Source organism: Nipponia nippon, unplaced genomic scaffold, assembly GCF_047370975.1.
Source record: "Nipponia nippon isolate SJK-2023a ecotype South Korea unplaced genomic scaffold, ASM4737097v1 scaffold_23, whole genome shotgun sequence".
Classification (NCBI taxonomy): Eukaryota; Metazoa; Chordata; class Aves; order Pelecaniformes; family Threskiornithidae; genus Nipponia; species Nipponia nippon.
Genome location: NW_028262340.1, coordinates 3,185,634 through 3,209,616, shown reverse-complemented (window position 1 = coordinate 3,209,616; position 23,983 = coordinate 3,185,634). Strand labels below are relative to the sequence as shown.

The 23,983-nt window shown below is 44.8% G+C and overlaps 1 protein-coding gene across 1 annotated transcript in view; it reads right to left on the bottom strand.

The window, feature by feature from the left end:
- Nucleotides 1-23,983, bottom strand: part of LOC104017817 (lethal(3)malignant brain tumor-like protein 4) — a 55,951-nt gene that overhangs the window by 29,002 nt on the left and 2,966 nt on the right. The window contains exons 2-7 of the mRNA XM_087761281.1: nucleotides 22,803-22,971; nucleotides 7,774-7,927; nucleotides 4,545-4,653; nucleotides 3,821-3,992; nucleotides 2,326-2,383; nucleotides 1,199-1,287 (exon numbers count right to left, since the gene is read on the bottom strand). Of these exons, the coding sequence (XP_087617407.1) occupies nucleotides 1,199-1,287; nucleotides 2,326-2,383; nucleotides 3,821-3,992; nucleotides 4,545-4,653; nucleotides 7,774-7,927; nucleotides 22,803-22,971 (751 nt within the window). The remainder of the gene's footprint in view (nucleotides 1-1,198; nucleotides 1,288-2,325; nucleotides 2,384-3,820; nucleotides 3,993-4,544; nucleotides 4,654-7,773; nucleotides 7,928-22,802; nucleotides 22,972-23,983) is intronic.

The window sequence follows — 23,983 nt, the reverse complement described above, 5'->3', positions numbered from 1 at the left end:
ATCAGATAAACCTAAGGCTTCAAATCTTCAACTCGGAGAAGAAATTCTATCACTAAATGATTACTGCTTTAATAGGCAGGCGCAGGTACAGAGATCAATAATGGCATGATCACCATATTTCAGATTTACTTGTTATTCTAATTAATCTCTCAAAACCACTGAACCACGAGTCTGTTGCAATTAGTTATGAACAGATCTTTCAGCAGATGCAGAAATGAGCTCTATTCAAACACAAAAGAATCCCCTTCATAGCCTCATGTAGGAGGGCTAGCAGAAACAAAGGGCCAGGAAAGCCAAAATCCCTTTGCCTGTGTCAGCACGAGGTCAGCAGTCCCGGCATTCCCAAAAGGTAACTTCTCATCTTCAAATGGGAAAAGGGACAGGGCATGTTTGATCTGGAGCCCATTTACACAGTCATTCCAGAAAACATTTGTGTTTTTCAATTATTTGCGGTCTTAATCCAAATTAAACATTTGAAGTATAGTAAAGGCTTAAAAAGAAATCTGAACTGCAATTGCAAATGGCTTACTGCACCCGCTGTGGTTACCTGACTTTCCTTCTCATCTCACTCTGTAAGGTGCCAACAGCCCTTGGCTTTGCAGAGCTCACTGGGAGCTGAACTTTTCACGTGGGCTGGTGTGCTGGAGCGCAGAAGCAGCTTCACCGAGGCTAAACCCATCCTCTTCCACCTTCAGCGCATCAGACTACGAACGAACACAACTTCCACCCTCCCTCGCAGCAGTCACTTCTCATTGAGACAATCTACAACATTCACAGAGCTAACCGACTTGCAGTTTTCTACAGAGGAAGGGTGGAAGGGGTGTTGTACAACCACAGCCGAAGCACGGGACATATGAAAGACATTAAGCTGTCCCTCTCCAACGTTACTTGGAGATTGCCTAACAGCCCATTTATCCAGAGCTACCCAAGGCCGATCGAAACAGTCATTGTTCATTTCTGAGCGAGATTCAACCAGCATTTTTTACACCCTGGTTTGGGATGAGACTCACAGGGTAGATGCCTGTTTCCACAGTGCTTCAGGGCTGGAAACAAACGTGGGGGTTTTACTGCCTGCTTGCAACGAAACAACTCATAAATGTAACTGCTGGCTTGAGGACAGTCTCCAATCCTACCTCCACTGAGTTAGTAATTCTCTGCCTGAGAAAAACATAGCAAGAGAGTTGAAAAAGCTGCCAACCTCTCTGAACAGTTTTAGGGGAGCAGCTGGCATCCGTTCCTCTTCTAAGTAGGAAACCCAGTTCCATACCTTCTTCTTTCCAGGAACAACTAAGCAATCAAAAACAAAGAGAAAAATGAATGTTTCTCTCAGATGCCTCCCGCTCTGCCCTCTCTTCTCTTTCTCCTCCCACGTACACGCCAACGCTGTTTTGCTGTCGTACCCCAAAGGAGGCAGTGTTACCCAACTTTTGAGGAAAGGTATGGATTCCAGCAGTAGGAAAACCGTGCTCATTTCTCATTAAAAAAAAAATGTATTGTATCACAGGTCAAATGAGCTGTGGCACCCGGACTGCTGGCAAGCTGCCCATGGAAAGTTGCCACTGTAAAGTTTGGACAAGATATAATAACTTAAAATTGCGGAAAATAATTCCTTCTCCTGATATTTCACAGAGGAATAAGGGGTCAGATATAAACTAAAAGACAGCACAAACAGGCATATAATTGCAGCTGAAATAAACCCAAAACAAATGAAAAACAAAGTGAATTTTTGTCCAGTTCACATTTTTTATACATATACACACACATATATTTATAACCCGCTAATACCACAATGCATCTACTAGAGAGGCAGCTACCAATACGCGGACGATGAAAACAACAACTTGGGCAAGTGCTTGTATTCATTCTAGTAGGACCACGGTCAAACACACAGAAAATTACATTTTAAATGCATATTAAAAAACTCCCCCCAGTTGACATATGCTTTAAGGTATATTTAACCCAAAGTCTATAATCAATCACATGTTGTTTACAACTTATTTTCTATTTAGCATTTGTCATCTGTGGCTATGAAGCTCTCCAAAGTCAATGGAAAAAATATTCTTACTGGCTTCAGTGAGCTTTGGATCAGGCTGTCTCCTTCTCGATCCTCTGCGCTGTGCCCACCATGCAGGCAAACCTGGTCTATTCTGGCTAATACATTTCAGAAGACTGACTGTGGGAAGAGGGTTATGTACCTAATAAGCTATTCTGAATGTGAAATGAGCTCTACTGTCCTTTCCTCTTCTGTTTACTATTATTCATTTTATAATAGCTAGCAAAAAAATCTATAAACATTAAAGAAAAGAGACTATGAGCTTAGCTCACCTTGTTTTATTGGTTTAGTGTTTCTGCGGCTTTTCATATTATTTGATTTATTCTTCTCCTAGACACAGATATGTTAAAAAAAAGTTTAGCAATATTGTTTTTTCCTCCCTCTTTGATCATCTCACAATGCAGGTACAATAAGGATGTAACATGTAACTACAAGACTATTAGCTAGCATTATTTTCTTTTGAATAACCCTGCAAGAACATTAGTAGGGTATGTTACATATATAACTTTGATCCTGCAGTATCCCAAAGTGCTTTACAAATTATTTAATATATGCTACTAAAGTTCATTTAAATATGGCTACTGAAGAGCAACACGGGCCCAAAATCTCCATTACAATACACAGGATTTGCTTTCTGCAATGCAGGATTTACTGCTCACGTAAGCAGCCTCACTGTAATGCTCCACTTTCCTTTTCCTTTCAGAGGTTCTTGTGTCATCTATACCAGGGAATGGATACAGAAAAAAATAATTTCTGAAGCCCTGAAGGAAGCAGAAGCTTCAAGTAACTACTGTCATAGATGAACACCCCAGAAAATGGGGTCTCTCTGTGTCACACTCCAAGCCGGACTGCCATTCACATTTCTTCTGTGGGGTTTTCAAACTCATGTTAATTCACCCAGGGTTTTCATTTCTCAAAGCAAACCAAAAAGGGCAAAATCTGAAATGCAAAGCTGCCTGCCAAACATGCCCCAGAAGGGGGGGGGCAGTTTCAAAGAAGGAGAAGGGGGAAGAGACAGAATGCAAGTACTTCTGAACATGTATGTACTTAAAAACATCTTATACACATCACAGAGAAAAGCTGAGCAACGAGTTAAACTGTTCACGGCATCAGAAGTTTCAGCTTGCATTACCAACAAACACCTACCCCAGCACCTCTGCATTACAAAAGCACGTGCAATACGTGAATATAAATAAAATGGTTCAGGCCTGAGATGCTACGCACACGGTAGCAGAATGCAGGCTTGCACAAAGAAGGGCCCCTACAGGGAGTAAGATCCTTCATGAAAGTTAAGAAAAATCAGGTCAGGACTGAGGTACTTCTATTCATCCTCCATTAATACAGGTTTCTAGTAATGCAGTGAGTGTACCTGCAAGTACCTCATAAAAAGCAATCAAACTCTGTGGTTTGACACTAATCTTCAATATCACATACTAGTCCTTGACTGTAGTTAGCCGAAGTATCTTTGGAGGCATGTGTTTTTATTACTGTGGAATACACTTGGTGCACAGGGCTATAACTACACCTATGAAGATACAGTCTGAAATCTTGACTTTGACTTCACATGAGCCATTCACCCTTACGATTCCTCAGACTTCAGAACAGATATTCTCATCACTGATGGAAATCAGGATCAGACCCAGACCACTCTCATGGGTACAAAACAACCTCCCTCAGCTCAGTTTGCGTTGCAGTGTAATCTGAGACACAGAACGGTCCTTGCTCTTCACGGTTCTCTTTAAAGAAAATACATGCAGCCTCATTTACCTCATCCTCATCTGCATTTTCCTCGTCATCCTCAGACTCCAGAAGCAGCCTTCTCTTCCTTCTGAGACGTTTGACAGGTCTGTCAGCCTCATTCACCTGACAGCCACTGCTGGTATTAAGATTTCTACTATTTCCCCTGTTTCTGCAATCATCTGGAATGTCTCTGGTACCACTAAACATCCAAAATTGAAAACAAAACCAAATTAAAAGTGCAACAATACTCCTGCAGTATTCCCAGTGTCTCTGTACCTCTCTGGAAGAATAAAGGTGCCTGGGCTGAGAACCTAAAGAAGTGAGTCGTGTTTGCAGGATTTGTCAGATATATATCTTTTAAAAGCACTCCAAAGTACTGGCACTGCTCTCACCACCAGAGCAGCTCGAGAGTTTTTAATTTTGCCTTTTTACAACTCTACAGAATTTAAGACATCATCCTTAACTGCAGGATGAGGAACTGAGGCATCGAGCATACAACCAGCATTTCTGCAGGCTGGGAAGAGAAATGAGGACGGAGCTCTAGAGAGGAGCTCTCCTCTGGCGGGCATGGGAGCCTCAGGGCTAGAAGGAAGGTCGCCGGCAGAGCTGCGCAGGTGGCTCTGCTTCAGCCATGCCACGGTAACACTTGCTCTGAGGATTTCGTTCTACTCACAGCAACCCTTTTTTCTAACACAATGTTCTCTTTAAACATTTTTAAACCCAGAACAGGAAGAATGTTGCGTTTCTTTACCTGTCCCTGTGCTGCTGGGAGCCCATTTGAGTACCAAACTTTCCATTCTCAAAGCAATCCATTTGCTCACAGGTTTGGAAATGAGAGCAGGGCACGTCTTCTCTGGGCACTGCCGAAGCAAAGAAAAAGACAACTATTAAATTAAAATGTTAAAACACCTTTCATGCAATTAGTTCCGTCAAAGTCCTTTTCAGACTTTCATTAAGTGACCCTCAGTATCCCATTGTGAGGGAAGTAATTATCATCTGTGCGCTGGCACACAGAAAGAGTGTACTACCTCATTAAAGAAAAACCCTTTTATCTGTAATATTTTAATTTTGGAGAAACCCTGCCCCCTGTAAAAGTGATAAAGGAGGATATAATCTCAAGGCTATAACCAGGACACAGTTACAAATCTTTTTCTATTTCTTTATTCTTAGTAACTCTCTAAATTGAAAGACATGTCAAACAAGTCCATCTTGTTTGGATACTTTTAATACAGTTGGTTAAGTTTAAAGACTTCAGCCTTTATACATATGAAAATCCTTTGTACGCAGCCTCTAAAAATAGCACATTATTGATGACAGACTAGGAACAATTATTTCTCTATCTAGCAAGGGATATATATCAATCTTTCATCTGAATGAAAGCACGAAAATGTAAGGAATAACTCCAATATATCATTTATCTTTACTTTCTCCTATTATTTGAGTTCTTCCTAATGCAAATTAATTTATGTTTAATATTTTAACAAAACACAATGACAGTGATACCCATTACCAGGCATCTGCACTATCCTGATGCATACCTTGCTCAAGTAACCTGACGTGCAAATTGTGCACGGGGGCTCCTGCATATACGCCATTCCTATTCTGCATTTAGTGGCACCGTTTGTGTGCACTGGTTTGATCAACCCATTTTTGAATGCACCATTGAACACTTTAAAGGAAAAAAAGAAAAACCACACCACAGCACACAAGCCAGAACGCTGAGATATGAGTCACCTTCCTTTCTGTTTAAAGCCATTTTCATAGTCTCCTTACCAGTATTTGTACTCGTTCTGCTAGGACGACTGACATTTTTCATTTATATTTGATTGCTCCCTATGGCCCAATATGGACGTCAGATGGTGCTGGCTGGAACTGGGCAGACAGACTGCCTATGCACAGAGTGCACACGTGCCTGCTTGTAACACGACGTAAAGCCTCTCCCTGTGCCATCGGGGACCAATGATTCCAGGCAGGAAAAAGACAAAACAGGGAAAACTTGCATGAACCAAGAGCGCTGGAAGAGCTCTGCTCAATTAGAAGTCACACTGATCTACGGAATACACTTGGACTAAAAGGGTGTGAAAAATGCTTAGTGCAGAGGTGTCCATGTAAGAGCCGGTTCTTCACCTGATGGATTGACATCTCCTGAGCTTGCGCAGACGAGGAGAATGACCCACAATCAGCAGAGGCGTAAGCAAATGCCTGTAAGTGTAAGTGAATCTGCAGAGCTTACCATGAAATTCGAGATGAGAAAAGCCAGCAGGGAAGACAGGTGCAAAGCCTTCCTACCCAAAACCAGAAATAGTTCCATCAAAATCCTGGGGAAAGCCAACTGGCAGACACTTGTCCAGGCAGGCAACAAGACAAGAGATCGTTCCTTCCTCAAAGAAGAAATTCCCTTCACAGGGACGTACGACTTCAGTGATGTAGCCTTGCCTTGACGAGGGATCCATTATCACTAACACAGACCTTATACAAAGAGCTAACGTCCTTTCCATTGCTGCACCAGGGTGCACCGGTGACAAGTGAGACACTGAACAGGCTCCAGCGGCTGTCCTGTGGTGCCTGTGTGTCCCAAGCGAATTCTCAAGTCTCCTGCCACCACCTGAGAAGAAGCCCTGTTTCGGTACAAAAATATGACCTTACGCTGGACGGCTAATGGGACTCTTGGGATGAAAGCTTTTAATCATCACTCAGTCCCTAGACCTGGTCTCCATCAATGCGCTCTGAGGGACACTCAAGCACATGTGCGAGGGAGTTCTACTGAAACAGTGAGTAATTTAATCAAAGGAAACTAGCGATTTACCAAAGTAAGCGAGGCTGGCCAGCTTAACCAACCGAGTGCTCTGGAACGAAAGAGCTCAGAGGTTCACAAACAAATGTTCTGGTTTGAGCTACTGGTTTCTGGATAAACAGAGTAAGAACAGGTCTGCAAAGAACTGAGATATTTCTTGTCCGTTACATCGCTGTGCATGTCCACTAACATGCTTGTATTACCCTGCTAAAACGCAGCTTTTCCCTCATTTCAATTACAGTAGCCTCGGAAACCTCAAAACTTTTATGGCTTATAGCATAACTCTTGGCATGAGCCAGGTTAGAGGAGACTCTCAAGGATGCTCTTGCAAAGATAACTAACCTTACTGCGGATTCACCCTGAGCCAGGAATCCTAGTTTAGCACAGCACTGTGCCATCCGTTCATGCTCCGCACTGCGTAATGCATGCAACCGGAGAAAGGAATAACGCTGGAAACCCCCGCCCACCCCTGAGAGCAGTCAGCTAAGGCACAGCCATACGAGTAAATCAAACAGCGCCAGGTCCTGCAACTCAGCCACGTGCATCTTTAGCACAGCCCCACGGCACGTCTGGCCCAGGGCACCTAGCACCGTCCCAAGCACTTCCCAAGCACGGTTCAGGAGTTAGCATGGAGCTGAGACGCTGCCCAGTGGGTGCAACCACTCTGTTTTGGAAGCTGAGAGTATTTAATAAGGTACATATGACCAGACCATTCTCGTCGCAAAGTCCCAAAACAGGCAGTTTAGTTTAATACAGATGCAAACTTAACTGGTGTTGTGACAAGTATATCACCAGTGTTAGGGAGAAACACTGATGTCATTGCTGATCCACTACCCTGGAAAGAAGGGGCTCCGGCTTCCCAGAATCACCACATAAAGAGATCCCAGGACCTAAGTTAAAACTCAGCGTGAGAGGGATGTTTGACGACATCGACAAATCTAGCCCAGCTCCTTTATATAACCACACTTACCTTCCACAAAGGCGAGCACAATGCATGCACCAGGTACTGTTATGACTACGCAGTAATTACGTTCACTCTAAATACTCCTAAAATATTTGAAATAAGACAGTGACTCACTCCACATGCTGCGCCAGGGAGCACCATGCTACTGAAACACACATTTCAGACCTGTTTCTAGAAGCTTTTTCAGAAACTGTATATTCTCTTCCACAGCAAAAAGCTCACCTTCCCAATCAGTGCTAGAGGCAGTGGAAACGTTGATAGCGGCAGGAGCAAAGCTGGCTGGGCTGGCATTTACTGCTGAAGCTGAAAGAGTTTTTATGGCTTCTGCTTCTGCTTCAGTAATGATTTCTAGCAGTCCAAACTCATTTAAACAGAACTGCAGGTAAGAGAAGAAAGCAAGCGAATAAGCAGTAGTAAAAGGGCGAGGAAGGGGGACAGGAAGGAATATAGGATTCCCTGAGGAGCACCTAGGTATGGGACAAAAAGAAATGGCCGTATGTACATTAAGAAGCATTAAAAATAAGTAACAACAAAAGTGAGAAACACCCAACACAACTCCTCCTCAAAACGCCACCAAGGGCCCCCAAAAAACCCAAACAATACACTTTTTGTTGTTAACGAAGGAAAGCAACGTTAATTCTACCTGCTTTGGATGTGCTCCCCTTATAAAACGCAGACCTCCGACGGAGACATCAGAATAAATACCCTCAGAAAAGCAGTTTAACCCAAAACTCTGCTCTGACAGTTCAAATCCATCCAACAAAACCAATTACATTTATTGCATTATGACATACAACAACTTCCCTAAAATCCGAGTGCAAGCAGGAATCACCCAGCGGATGCTGACAGAAAGGTCACGTTCCAGTGGGGAACTTGTCCGATACGTCCCCCAGCTGGTGCTGCCTGGGCTTTAAAGACCTCAGAGCACAGCGCCAGCCGGGACCGCATAAACGCAGTGAGCATCTGGAGCTGCAAGAGGCCAAGCGGTTCTCAACCCTCCTTCAATGACACTTGACAGTCCAGTGGGAAGTGGAACTTCCCAGAGGAGCAGAGGAATGCGGGGATAAGCAGAGGCTGTTGAAGACCAGCAGACACTCAGAAATAACTAGCCTTTCTTCGTTTGATAAGCTCGTCCTTGCACAGGTACCACTTATTAGTGAAAGCCACAGTGGGGCCCTGACCCACAGACAGGGGGGAGAGTCTCAAGACCAAACCCCTTCCAGACAACCTAGAAATACACCTAACAGGGGCCACAGGCAGTGCAGGTAGGTAGGTACATGTACCAGTACGGCCAGGAGTCAGTGTCCGAGCTCCCAGTCCCAGCTCTCCCAAGTTTTGACCCTTAAACCCTCCGTCAGCTGCTGGGGTCGGCGACCCTCCCAGGGACGTTCTGCTAGCACAGCCATCCTCTGCTCCAGCGCAGCTCCTGCCTACCAACCCCGCACACACGCCGCCTGGCCCACCACAGGCCAAGAGTACATTCTGATGCAGAACAAGAAAACCCCTCCAGCCACACAGCGAAGCGCTCACTCCACGGGGTAGCTATGGAAAATGATATGTGGCGGACTTCAGAGACTTTAATCCTTTAAGCTTAAAAAATGTCTTAGGCTATAAAGGAACACTTCATCGGTCCAGACAAAATCATTAAAGTGTGCCAAATACTGTCAATGTGCATCTTTTATTAGATTATTTTTATTAGATTTATTATTAAAAAAATTTAAAATTATCTTTCTGATGAGCAAATAGCTCTAAGGATTACTCATTCCTTGATCTTCTTTACTGTCTACAATACGGAGCTACTGAACTCCAGAATGAGAGAGACAAGTCAAAGGTGGGTTGCATTTGCAAGCTCTGCTCCCAAGCTTTTATTCATAGCACTTTATTAGGTTGAGATCTTTACTCAGCCATCCGCTCTTCGCTCAAACCTGCTAAACCCAGTTCAAAAGCATTTGCTTCGCCTCCTCATTGCACTGAGAAGCACCATTCTTCCTCTACTCCTGCATGTTTCCTGGGCTCAGGATCCTGCCTCCAGCACCCTATCAAAGCCTTATCCCAAATGTTCTTCCCCCTCTTTCCCTCTTTTTTATCTGAAGGCTGTATTTAAAGCTTCAAAGATGCTGGACTTGCCTCTAAAAAGTTCACTTCCTCCTCTGCAGCCCTGAAGAAACAGAGCATCATTTTTATTTCAGCACGAGGAGAAACAATCCATTTCAAAGAAATTATAATTCTAACTGGACTGAGTTTCCTGCAGGAGACCATCCAGTTTAGAGGAGAAACCTATCACTTTCCTCAAACGCCAGAAGAGCAGCAGCACAGCGGTGCAGATCCCAGGGGTTCCTTGCTACGGCTGATAAAGACAGCTCAGCATCACCAGCAGAAGGTCAGCAGAAGGAGCATCTCCAGATCTCTACATGCCATTGAGCAGCAGAGCGAGCGGGAAGCAGAGCGCGCAGCTGGAGGTGGGGAAGGGTGCCAATGTCATTTTGCATTAGCAGATTAGTCTCTGGGGTAGTGACACTCCTGCATACAAATTAACAGTTCTGATTCAGCCCAAACCAGTGAGACAGCAGGCTGGTGTTTCCTCCTTTAATAACTCGATGGCGTACCTGCAGCCACATGAACTGGTGAAGCCCAGTCCGGGCCCCAGAAAACAAAGTTTGCACTAGAAAAACAACGTGCATCTTTATTAACAGTCTCTGATCTGATGCTGAGGACTGGCGGATCCATGGAGGCAATCTCCAGTTTCATCCCAAGACTCTTCAAGGCAATATCCCTCATTCCTAAGTTCTGGAAATGCATGACTCTGCTACTATCAGGACTGCATCTTCCTTTACACAAAGGGGTTCAATATAGCGTGTTTGCAGATATGAAATCCGCACAAATCCTCCAGAAACAATCTGTCCTTCCTGAGAATTTTTTTAAGGGAATTAAGGAAAAATATGTTTCATTGTGCATGCAAGAACTGGCATATAGCAGGTAGAGAGGGGAAAAAAAGATTTAAACAGCAAAACCAAAAAAATTAAAAAGTGTTTGGCATTTCTGCTGGGAAAAAAAAAAAAAGTGTCTGGCATCTTAAGAATGAAGTGGCTTCCTGTGCAGCTAGTTATCATGTAAACATTTCTACCACACTCACTAACCATGGTACTCAGTGCTCTTATACTTGATCATCCAATATAAAACAATACAATATTATCTGGTGTCTTTCAGTCCAATAAATAACGTGGTGCTTTGTTGATTCTCTACTATTATGAGGATCAATAAAAGTGAAGCTGTTTCTGCAAAGGAACGTTACTGCTGTGTAAGAGAAAACCTGTGGCAATACACTGTTAAGCTATTTAAGAAGCAGAAGTATAATGACTTTGATTAAATACAGGGCAGAAGTTAGGCCACTGCAAAATAATCATCCAAAGCACCTCCTAGGAAGTCAGCGGACCCAATTCCATGTCAGTCTGATGGGAGCGTAAACCACTGATCTCAAAATACTCCAAGCATGCAAGTTCATCCATGTTCTCGCGACATGTGCTAGCAGAACTGTTGTCCTCATAGCCTAAGTGAGGTCTGGTAGCCCATGCAGAAGACTTCTCTGCAGAAAGGGAGGAGGAGGAGGGGAGGAAGGGGAAGACTGTCAACACTTCCAGAAGGTCGGGGTCCTGATTCTGAATGCCTGATGCGATACCAACAATCTGATTTCTGAAAGCTCTCAAGTCCCTTCAGCTCCAATTTATTTCACTTGAAATTGATTTCTCCCCCCCTCCCCGAGATTCAGAACTTGCAGCCTTTGAGGGCGATTTTATGTATTCATTTTCAGCCATCAGAAGCGCAATCGAACTGAAATAACAGTTGAAGGTAATTTGGGAAACAGTCAACAGACACTCACCCTCCTCCCCCCTCTAACACAGAACACCAGTTTGTGACTATCAGATCTTGGTTCCCATTTACACCAGAGCTGCATTTGTCACTATCATGAATATGTAAAATATAGACAGCTGTCAAAAGCTGCAAAAAAGAACCACCGATGTGAAGAGAACCTAAAGACTCAACCCCACAAATTGAGAAAATTTGTCTTTCTGAGAAAATGTCTTTCTCATGCTGGGCTGAAATTAACGGGATTTCTTGCCTGAGTATGTTGTATGGACATGACTGAGAATTAGGAAGATCAGGCCCATAACTTCCATCAGCAGAAAACAATTATTTAAAATACTTCCTGCCTTTAGAAATCAATTGAGCAAGAAATTAGAAAGGGAGAGGGAGTATCACCAGGCTTTCAGAAACATTAGTAGAATTCCACCACTTCCTTGGTAATGGCAACCCACTTGTTTAAAACAAAGTGTTTTCTCCGCACAACTTTTGTTTGCAAACTGCAGAATATATTGCAAATATTTTGCACTGCCAAATGCACGGTGGCCGCTCATGTATTCTGTTCCTTGGTTTCTTACTTGTATGTTGCTACCGGGCAAGGTACCAATGCCGTCTTTCCAGTCTAAGGCATTCAACATATCGAGGTCTGCTGTCGGGATGCTGATGATTCTCTTCGAGACATCCTGTTCCATCTTTCTGCTTAGTCTTTGGGTTCTTTATTTAATTTTAAGAAAGAAAACTAGGGTGTGAAAACAAAACAAAACAAAGAGGCACAGAATAAACAGGCCTGTTGCTTACATTTCACAAGGGGTTTTCAGAGCAATACTAGTTTCAAAAGATGGGAAAAAAAGTCAAACTTGCATTTTGCCCATGACACTTAAGTAAATAAGAATAGAAAGTTAAGGGCATTAAGCATATGTGCAGTTTGAGGACAAAAAGATAAACCAGTAAGTTTTAACAATTACTTGACTTGTACAGTGGTTTTGCCAACTACAGTTCACTGGCAAGATCCTGGGGTCTCTGGATTCAGCAGGAGCTTTGGTGCGGACATTAGTAGTACCAGGATTTAAAATTACAGAAACACAAATACACAGGTGTATGCACAAATTGATAAAAGCAACAAGTCTGTACAGCTTGGGGGGGAGCAGCAGCATCCAGCGGCTGTTGGCAGGTCCCCCTATACCGCTATAATGTCAAGGCTCTATGCTAGAAACGCTATAAAGCTCTTAAAATGCTTAAGCTCCCGTGTATTGCTTTCGCATCCCAGCAAATAAACTACTGGGCTCCATTAGAAGACTTGACTAAAAGCCGTACTGCTGTATGGACTCCCCATATCCAATTATTCAACTATTTTTGCTGTAGACATTACCCAAACACTGACCATAACTTAACTCCACGTTCCTGCCCTTTAAACGTGACCTGAATATTTTCGATCTATGAACGTAACTGCTTGCTTTAAAAAAAAAAAAAAAAAAGAGGAAAAAAAGATTCACAACCTTCCCTTGAACTCTCAGCTCTACTAATTTTTCCAGCGTGAGCAACACCACTGATGTTAAGTTCGAAAAAGCACAGCCCAACTGACAGGCCTAACTGCATCCCTGTGGGAATGGGTCAAAACTGCCCGTAGCGGGGGTCTTCTCTCTGACATATGAATGCTTGAGTTCAACAAGGTCCCTCCGAGCTCTTAGCTCAGAGTAAGAGCAGGCATCATCCAAGGCCCATGGGCTTGGCCTGCCTTTGGCAGATTGTTTCTCTCTTTGAGCACTGGAAAGGCCCTTAAGGTAGATGGCCGGGGCAGGTTTTTAACTGCTGAGTGCTTAAATTAGGGCAGGCAAACTCCACTCCTGATCTGGAGCCTTCCACATGCTAGACCTTCTACCTACAGGTTGAGAGTGTAAGATTAATTCAGCCTAAGGCAAAACCACAGATCTGATGTAGGATAATTTATGCTGTTTGAGGGCTCCTGCAACTCTAATTCAAGCATCACAGCTCTTCACGATTATCTTAATTGGGTCAAAAGCAGGCCAGACGTTCGAAAACTGCAGTACCAAATATCTTTGGGTATCACAATCTAATCTCTGTAGGAAAAGTCCCTCCTCCTTTTTTTTTTTATTTCTCCAAAATATAAAATTCCAGCTACTTACAATCCTGCATAATTGTGAAGATTAGCGGCATATAGGCTAGTCAGAGTGAGTCAGGAGGGTGAAACCGGGAGCAAAGCGGAGCAGCGGTCAAGCTGCAGGAGCCCGTTTAGCTGCCACCGGTTTTAACTGAAGCGCAGGTGCGGAAGATCCGCAGCCGGTGTCCTTGGCTACGTACACAGAACAGATCCGCACCAGCACCGCGCACCACGGCTGTACGGAGATTTATCAATCGGACTAAATAAGCCTTATGTAGGGCGGTATTGAACAACTGTAGCCGATGGTTTGCCGTACATTAATATTTGATGCAGCCTTGTACATCTACAAACACTTGTTTGTTAGCCGATGTTTCGATGCCAGTTTCAGCAAGGGCAAAACCATCACTTTTTAGATGTCATTCTTTGCATTCAGGCTCTAAAAATAAAGCAGCTCAAACCCCAAGACTATTTACAGAGCTCCCTCTGGGAGAAGGAGTTTGGAAGATACTTGGACAGAAGTAATTAAGTTGCAGAATTTATTTAAAATGTAGAAAATAATCTTGTACTAACCAGAGAAGACTTGTACAATAACGGGCCTTTTTCAACTCTGTAATTTATAAATCCAGTAAAACCCCTAGAAAAATATAATAAAGAAATTGCTTTTCTTATAATGCTCCCTATCAGTAAAATCTACAATAAAATCAAGATAGCCCAATAAAGGGAAGCAAACTGTGCAATTAAAGACAGCAGAAACTAACTTGAAACATTTTGAAGAGCCGTAGTCAAGCACGAACGTTCCCTGTTTGTCCCTATTTGTGATTGCTTTCCATCTTTCACATTTTAAGACTCAGAAACATTAACGCAAAAGAAGATATAGCAAAACTAAGATGAGTCATTCAGTCCCAAGTCGCAGATTGCGATTTATGAAATGATAAATGACTACCATGCTGGCAGAGATAATGGTTCATTATTAATACGCTACCACCCAGACCTCTGTGCTTTATCTTTAGAGAGGGAATCCATAGGCAGAGGAGGTCAGAAATACTCAGGTTTTGATCTTGTTTCTGCCACCAAACCACAGTGCAGCCTTGGGAAACTGCTTCATCATAACTGTAGAAAACGAGCTTTGGCTTTTAACATCCATCTTGCCTTAGTTAGGAGACAAAAACAAAAAAGAAAGAAAAAAGGCGCAAGTTCATATGAACAAATAAAAATGTGAAGGCTAAATGGGTGGATGGGGGTGCGCTGTATTTCTCTGTACTCCATCAGACCTAATGGGAAGAGAAACATTTCAACAGAAATCCCATTTCAGATGCTGCCAGGTTGACTTCCAATCACATGAGGATTTCGGTGTCTTTATATCAGAGTAAATATGAGAAACACAACGGTGCAATAAACCCCAAGACTGTAAATCAAGTAACAACACTGAAGTTCGCAGCCCTTCTGGCTAAGCCTCCACGTACCAGGAGGCAAAATTCCATTCAAGAAGCAGCTGGCATCAAGAAAACCATCTGATACTGTGCTGTTCTGGGAATAACCAACTTACAAATCACCTTTCTTCCCCAAAACAGAATGGGAAACCTAGCAAAGCTGGTCATTTAATTCAGTGTAATATACATGCACTCAAAGCGAGTTGGCATTCAGAGCTCTGTGCATCCCCAGCTTCTTGTAAGATTTGGCAGTGGTGTCTCACACCCAACGCATTAGATCTGCCAGTCACTCCTGTGACGTTACTGGAGAACTGAACTGCAATTTAAACAGAAACAAACAAAAAAATTCATGACTTCTTGCAGGGCACAACTAATCTGGTCTCAGGACCTGCTCTGAACACTTACCAGTTCAGGCACAAAAATCATTTGCCTGCCCTTTGCTACGATGATGACTGATGATACTTTACTTACCCATCAAAAGCTATTACTCACCTCGGGCAAGTAATATTTTGCAAGGCTGAACTAATACCATTACCAAAAAACCCAGCCTCACCTCCAGGAACCTCATCAGTCAGGGACTGAAATGAACTTTCAGAGCCTGCGATGGAACCGTACCAACACCTCAAGAGAAAGTGTTAGTAGCCACCGGCAAGCGTTTAACAGTGTGAAGAAGACTTAAGCGCTTCCACTATTTATGTCAGTGAAGGGGGGGGAAGGATAAAATTCAGAATTGAGGAATCGCAGGCTCCACCCATTGACTTCCTACTAATTTTTGTTTCTCATGAAAAGAGAGAAAAATTGTAATTACAGAACAAGGAAAACACTTCTCTGAAAGCTTAGAGGCGGGAAATGGTCTAGGAAAAGAGAAGGATGCCTTGGACTTGCAGCACGGGCTGGAACGGAGGAGAAGCAAACGCTTTTTGTCTTAGCTCTGCTACAAGACCGCTAAATAAACTCCTTTGGGTTTCGGGAGTTTGCCATGTTCATTTGTACAATACAGCCCTTCCAAGGTTACCCTAAGTACACATTAATGTACAGATTATGCTTAGGTGGTGTTGTGCTGGGAGACAAATAAACAGGCACCATGGCAATGCGACTTAAATCCATTTATAAGATCAGACAGGAATATCGTGAGTTTACTCTAAACCCAGCAGCTGATCCCAGTATTAAGCCCAAATCAGCACTGTAGCACATAAGCAGCCATCTCTTGGTTTCTTGACACAGTTGTGTCAAAAATACACACACGTTTATTTCAGCTGTCGAAAGAAAAGCACCCGCACAGGCTGTGGCTGCTCGCTACGCGAATGCGCTTTCTGCAAAGCGCCCGTTTTGCACACAAACCCGTTCCCTGCCCAGCTGACACGCCAGCCAGCTTTCCTCACGGAGCACACCGAAGCAAGTGTGCGGCAAGTCAGCGGCAGCACGGCCGATTGCGAAGGCTGAGAGCGGCGCCGCCTCACTTCTGCGCTAACTATAACTATCCCCATCTGCGATCATACTCACTTTGCTACCTTTCTCTTCAGATTTATGCGACATCGTGAAGCCAGCAAGGAAGCAGCCTTTCTCCTGTCCTTTCTGCTGCAGGAGCTGAACGAGGCACTTGGTGCTACGCTGGAGAGCATTTTGACCTGTTCCCAATAGAAGGGGAGGGACACAAAAGAAGGTACAAAATCTACTTCCATGTCCACAGAGTTAATGCTTTCTGTTCGTTTACTGAAAGCGAGGAACAGAAGCACATCTTAACTTCATTTTTATAGCTTTCATAAAAAGCGTTTGGTGCCAAGCTCCTCACCTCCTCCGGCTCCTGAAGAACAGTGGCTCTGGGGGAGGCACCCGGCCGCTGACAAAGCCCTGTGCAAACCTGACGCTCAGTGGGCTCAGCCAGGAGGCCCCGGGACGTCTCCTCGAGGCCTGAGACCGTGCCGCTGCTAATCCCAGCCTCTGGGAACCCCTTGTAGCGACCATAACACTCGCACACACTCATAAATTTCACCCGGTGCCACGCAGAAACCATACACCATAAAAACTGTCACGTTCAGAAGCAGCTCTGCAGGAGCGACCCAAAGAACTCCCTAGCAAGATGCTGGAACTTCTGCCATTTCTAAATCTGATCCAATTTCTACAACAACAGATGCAAGATATAAATACTTTCCATCACTTGTAATCAGAACTATTTTCACTCAAAACTTAATGACCCGTAAGGAAGCTGTAAGATTTGTGATTCAAGATAAAGTCAATTTTGTGACAACATAAAAATTGCAGTGCTGGAGAAAAAAAAGTGATTCTTCTAATGGAGAACTAAAAGTTCAGTCACACCATTTACATGCTTAACTAAGACACAAAGAATTAATTTTGCAATAAAACATGCTCTTAAAGTGGAAGTAATTAATGAAAACAATCAAGAGGAGCATGCCACTACCCATAATGTTTTGCTGTCCTCCAGCATTTATGGCATCTATAAGGGCGGTATGTTGGGTGTGGGCTCCCAGACAGATGTTTTAAAGGGACGTCAAATCTCTGCACTAGTTATTTTATTCGCTTCTGTTCTGAAGCCGCTTTACTACACTGTACTTTTCTGAATACTTATAATTTTCTGAGGAATAATTAAGGTCCATTATCTAAACTCCAAATGACTGGTGTTAAGGGGACTAGACTTAAACTCCAGAACTACCAGTACCTACTCCACAAGTTTTTCATGTGTCACACTGACACCAACAGCAGTTGTTCCATGTTGAATAATGCACGTCAAGTATTTCAAAAGGAAAAAAGTGCACAGAATTGACAAAGCAAGCTTAAAAAATACAAGTAAGCGTAGGCTTGTCTTTCAGATCCATTTGACGCTGAAGTCAAGAGGCAGAACCAGCCAGAGTGCCCATACTCGTGCACATAATTGTGCAACGAGAATGGCAAAACAGATTTTTCTTCTGGTATTTGTTTTCTAAATAGCTTGGTGTAGTATGCAGTCAAATTGTTATTTGCAGATTTAGCATTACGACAGAATGAAGGAATGAAAGTAAAATCTGGCACAGATGGCCATATAAAAACATCCAAACTTCTTTCAATTAAGCATCACATACCTTGTTTGTGTTAAATACAATGAGAAATTGCAAAAATACTGCTGTCCCTGTTGCAGAAAAGGTTAGGTCAAAAATGAATCTTCTTAGAAAAGCATCTGAGTCTGAAAAGTGAAGCATTTAGTCAAGGAACTAATTAAACAAAAACCTAGAGTAGTACTTTTTCAGATAACGTGAAAAAAAGCACAGCTTGCGCACACACACGAGCCGTTTTCCATCCCTCCTTTCCCATCAGAAGTTTCAGCAAATGCAGATGGATTGATATATCAGTCATGAGCAGGGGAAGAAAACATGCAAATTCCGTGAGCAATACTGCTGTTATTGATCCAACAATTCACTTAAGTATACGCTTCGTCCTATCTGATTTCCTAAAGGATTTTGTGCGTGCTTCAGGGCTTCACTGGGAGCATCTACGCAAGTGCCCAGAACCCCACACCTTCTTTACTTTGACTACGTCACCCAACTTTTCACCTTGAGAAGTTATAACCCAAATTTCCAGCTAACTCTTTAAAAAAAAAAAAAAAAGAGAGAAGAAAAACTCACCCACAGTCCACACAATAGTACCAACATTTTCCAAATGTGATTTATAAACATCTTGTGATTTATAAAGCAAGGGTAAACAAATGATACCTTGGACTCTGATATCCCTGTATCAGCTTTAGTCCAGTAAGAGTTACAAACCAGAGCTGAGATGCTATTTTTCTTCAGCAACCCAGTACCGTCCCCGATCTTGCTGTGCCTGCTCTCTCCAGTGAGCGAGCAAAGGCAGCTGCAGAGCCTCCCCGGGCATTTCAGAGGCAATTCCTTCTCAATAACTCTTCTGTAGCCAAGGGTGACCCTGGAAGTACAGAAAATCTGCACCTGGTTTTAATACAAGGGAATGACAATGAAAAGGACTGCTGAGCAGGTCAGGGCCTTGCACTGTTTGAAATAAAGAAATTAAAAAAAAAAATACACCTTTATGGGACTGACTTTTTCCGATGTATTTATTTAAAAAAAAAAACCAAAACACACTTCAGTGATCTAGTCCTATGCTATCTTCTTTGAAAAGCTGCATTATGCCAAACTTACATATATTCCGCCTCCGAAGCAGACGTAGCTCCAGCACCAAGAGGGAATCCGGAGCCCAGGCTCCCGTGCACAGGAGCGAACAGGACGGAGCTCAGGCTCCCGGGTCCTGCGCCACGCTGCCATCCCTCTCTAGCCACAAAGACATCCTCCGAACACAGCACAGGGACGAAAGCATCTCCTTAGAGCCATGACAAGGGCACATGCGTTTAGCATTAACAAGGGAAGCGAAGGCCAAAGCTACTGTAGCTCACCCTGTAAATTCACTGCAGCTATTTTCTCCCTGCTCCAGCGTTCTCACCATTCACATTCCAGCCTCTGGGGACACCAGAAAGTAGCATCGTGGAGACCAAATAGGAAGATACAGTCAAAAAAACCAAACAGCAACCCAACAAACTACGTGCAAAGAGAAAAGAAAGCATCACACAAAGACATGGAGCAGCAGGAATGCAAGAGGAGCCACCATGTACTATTTGAAAAGCTATTCTGCTGCAGGTTAGAAGACACAGCGCACCCCTGCAAGCCTTCCAAAACTCCTGTCTCCACCAAGCCCACCACAAAGAGACAGATGAGCCACACGACTTCCAACAGCGGTGACTATTTCTGTGCCTGGGATCGTCTGATGTGCCACGGGGACCTCAGCGCTGCACCGCCCTGCTACCAGCCAAACAGCAACAGGCGAGGAAGCTTTGATCACACCAGTCAAGAATGAACTCTGCTGCTGCTTATGTTCAGGTTTCTTGCTTAAATCAGGTATTTTGTTTGGTTTAAAAGCTACAGCATCAATAGGGTCACCACAACAAATCCTGTGTGGTTTATGAACGCAGCTTCTACCTCTGTTTGCTTAGATCTACCATGCTTTTATCCCATCATTTAGCTGGATTCAATTAGAAATTAAAAAAAAAGCAGGAGATGAGCCAAAAGTTGCTAAATCTAGTAATAAAACATCCATCCCTCAGAGGTAAAGTATTTTGCCAATAAGTTGAACCATCCTCTGGAAAGTAATCTGCCAAATTTAGCAAAGCACATCTGCACGCATACCTCACCTGCAGCGCACAGTGAGTGCTACTAATTAGGAAGGACGGGGTTTGGTCGGGTCTCTGTTTGCCTCGACAGCTAATTGATTCCACGTGTCGGAGCTTTCAGCTGCCAGCCTTCATTAACAAGTAAACATTTGGTCATTTCCCCCCCCCCCCCCCAGTCTCTGATCTAATTTTTCAACCCACTGTGCTACCTTCTTCCCTCTCTTCCACCTCAAGACAACGCACTGCTGGAGGGCTTGAGAAAAGGCTGAAATAGATTAAAAATTATAAACTGTGGGAGAGAGGGAAGAGTGTCTGGGGAAGACCTGACATTGCAACCCAGGAACCACCTTGTTATTCCACAGAAAGTCCATAAAGGTCCAGAGTAACTGCTGCTGTGGTTCAGTCTGGTTTTGACCCAGTTTATCTGTGTTTTTCTGATACTCAAATTGTGCAATTCTGATAACGGGACTCAGGCATCCAAAAGCCTTTCCTGCACAGAGGGGAGGCATGGACCGGCACAGGAAGGCTGAAGAGCCAACCCTCCACACCTTCATCCATGTCTCCATCACCACCATGGGAGAACCCGATCTCATTACCCATCTACCAGTGTCAGGCAATACCAGTGTTCATATGGAAAAGGACAAGGGGGTTACACTGAAGCTTGACCCTCAAATTCACATCCCCCCTGCCAATGGAGTCTATCATCATACCTAGAAGTGTTTAGACCAAAAGCTTTGCATGAAGATAGCCATGAGGTAACGGAGAGCCAGACCTTCTCCTGCAGATAGAGCAACACAATTTTAAGCCAACCATTATAAAGTAAAATTGCAGATGCTGTTTTAAATAAATTCTAGGTGCTACTTTTAATAAACAGTCTGAAGACCCACGTTCCTGCTATGGCCTTAAAATTCCAGTAAATAACGAATGGGTGGTAAAAAGTGCAGACAAACAGCATGGCTGAGGCAAAGAGAACAGGCCCCTGGGCCATGAGAAGTCAGTCGGTCGGGAACGGTCCGCAGAGCACATCTGTTTGTAACCACTCACCCTACTGCAACTTACTACTTATGGCAATAAAAACCACAAAGACAAGATAAATTAACTCTGGCCAAGAAAAATGGAACTGGCCCCGCACAATCTGCCCAGGAGTTGTACCCAGTTGTACCCAGCAGCTCGAAGCCGGGCTCCGTTTCCACCTCTGTACTCACAATGAATTACAATTTATTTCACACACATTCAGCCTTAATGGGATTATTCGCAATGTAAGGTGCAATCAATTTTAGGCCAAAACTAGAGCACAGAGGCCAAAAATGTCCTCCATTTTAATTGCATCTGTAATTACTTTATAAGACTACAATCCAGCAAACTACCCTGGGGACTCTTACTAATTATTATTACATATCTTACACCACCAAGTAGAAGTACTCACTGAGGAAAAGACTGTCCCCACCCTCAAAAATATATGATTTAAATAGATGGGACAGGGAAGAGCGGGGAAGCAAAACACCGATGCTAACGAGACCGTGGCAGACTGTCGTTAATTGCTGCATGGTAAGAAGAGTTTGCAGCATCAAGTACCCCTTTTCTCTCCTTTTACTTCTGTTTTATTATATAAAAAGACATGAACCAGAGAGGTCTTACGCAATTTGGCACAAAAGATCAGAGCTCTTTATCCCTTAATCCCAATTACAGACCAACGTGTGTATGTTTTTGTTTCTTTTTAAATTTATCTGGGCGATATTTGAATACATTAGAGTAAATGTTTTCGTATTAAAAATCTAATCCCATTCCTTGCGGCACCAAGCATCTATAAAACTGGCTTAATCCCTTTCTTCTGAACACCAAACATCATTAAGACTGTCCCATACCGATCTTTATCCAGAGCACTGATCAATACTTTTGAAGTATTATATTTATCCCCCTATTTATCTGGCACTGGCCTTCCCTCTGTTCATAAAATCTTGATATCATTAGTTCTAGTCTTTGAATTTGCTGTCAAGAAGTTTGATGGTTTTTTCCCCCTCATGTAAAAATCTCTGTTTTCAAACTTAAATCTTTCTGGTCTTGGGTAAGTCTCCAAGGTCTCCTTCTATTACACTGTATTTATGTATTTTTTAGTATTTTTGAGTTTTCACACTCCCAAGAAGTTTATGCCAGAGCTGGGACCAGGGCTGAATAACCCTGATTTTCTCAGCCACCTCTTGCAGACCCATGAGAAACAGGAAAAAAAAAACAACCCCAGAAACTGTAAATATTTTATCATTTTGCTCCGTAGCCTGTGAACAACTTCAACTCGTCTTCTGAACGCTTCCTTAGCTGAGCTTTAGAGTGGACTTTCCCCTTTAGAGTGGTTTAAAATACACTTTCCGCACCCAACGGGGAGCTTTACGCCGAGGGGAAACCCTGAGGGGTTTCCTCAGCGCTCAGCGGGGAGGAGACCCCCAGAGAGGGGCCCGTCCTCGCCGGGGGTCGAGCTGTGACGGGACGCGGGGCTGCCCCTCGCCTCAGAGGCGCCATTTCCCCCTCACAAACCCGGGGGCCGAGACGGGCCGGGCCGCTTCGCCGTGGCGGAGCCACGGCGAAGCGGCCCGGCCCGTCTCGGCCCCGCCGCCCCCCGCCACAAGATGGCGGCCGGCGGCTTCCCGCGCTCCCGCTGTTCCCCCCCGCTGTCCCCACTCACCCGGCCCGGCCGCCCGGTGCCTCTCTCGCCTACCGGGTCTTTTTTCTCTTTAACTCCGGTAACAATTAGTGCCCCGGCCGTCCCGCGGGAGGGCGGAGCGCATGCGCGGCGGTCCCGCTCCCCGCCGGTCCCGGCCCCGGCCCCGGCCCCGGCCCCGGCTGAGGCGGCGCTGGGGGCAGGGCGGGACGGGGAACGGGGATGGGGACCGGGACGGGGATGGCTCTGGGATGGGGCTGGCCCTGGGACAGGGGTGAACTGGGACAGGGCTGGCACTGGGATGGAGCTGGCGCTGGGATGGGACTGGGCTCTACGACAGGGAGGTATTGGGAGAGGCAGGCACTGGGATGGGGATGAACTGGGAGAGGCAGACACTGGGATGGGGATGAACTGGGACAGGGCTGGCACTGGGATGGGGATGAACTGGGCACTGGGATGGGGATGAACTGGGACGAGGTTAGCACTGGGATGGGGCTGGCATTGGGACAGGGAGTTGTTGGGAGAGGCAGGCACTGGGATGGGAATGAACTGGGACAGGGAGGCACTGGGATGGAGCCTGCACTGGGATAGGGAGGCACTGGGATGGGGATGAACTGGGACAGGAAGGTACTGGGATGGGGATGAACTGGGACAGGGAGGCACTGGGATGGGGATGAACTGGGACGAGGTTGGCACTGGGATGGGGCTGGCATTGGGACAGGGAGGTGTTGGGAGAGGCAGGCACTGGGATGGGGATGAACTGGGACAGGGAGGTACTGGGATGGGGATGAACTGGGACAGGCAGACACTGGGATGGGGATGAACTGGGCACTGGGATGGGGATGAACTGGAAGGAGGTTGGCACGGGGATGGGGCTGGCATTGGGACAGGGAGTTGTTGGGAGAGGCAGGCACTGGGATGGGAATGAACTGAGGGAGGCACTGGGATGGAGCCTGCACTGGGACAGGGAGGCACTGGGATGGGGATGAACTGGGACAGGAAGGTACTGGGATGGGGATGAACTGGGACAGGGAGGCACTGGGATGGGGATGAACTGGGACAGGGAGGCACTGGGAGGGGGATGAACTGGGACGAGGTTAGCACTGGGATGGGGCTGGCATTGGGACAGGGAGGTGTTGGGAGAGGCAGGCACTGGGATGGGGATGAACTGGGACAGGGAGGTACTGGGATGGGGATGAACTGGG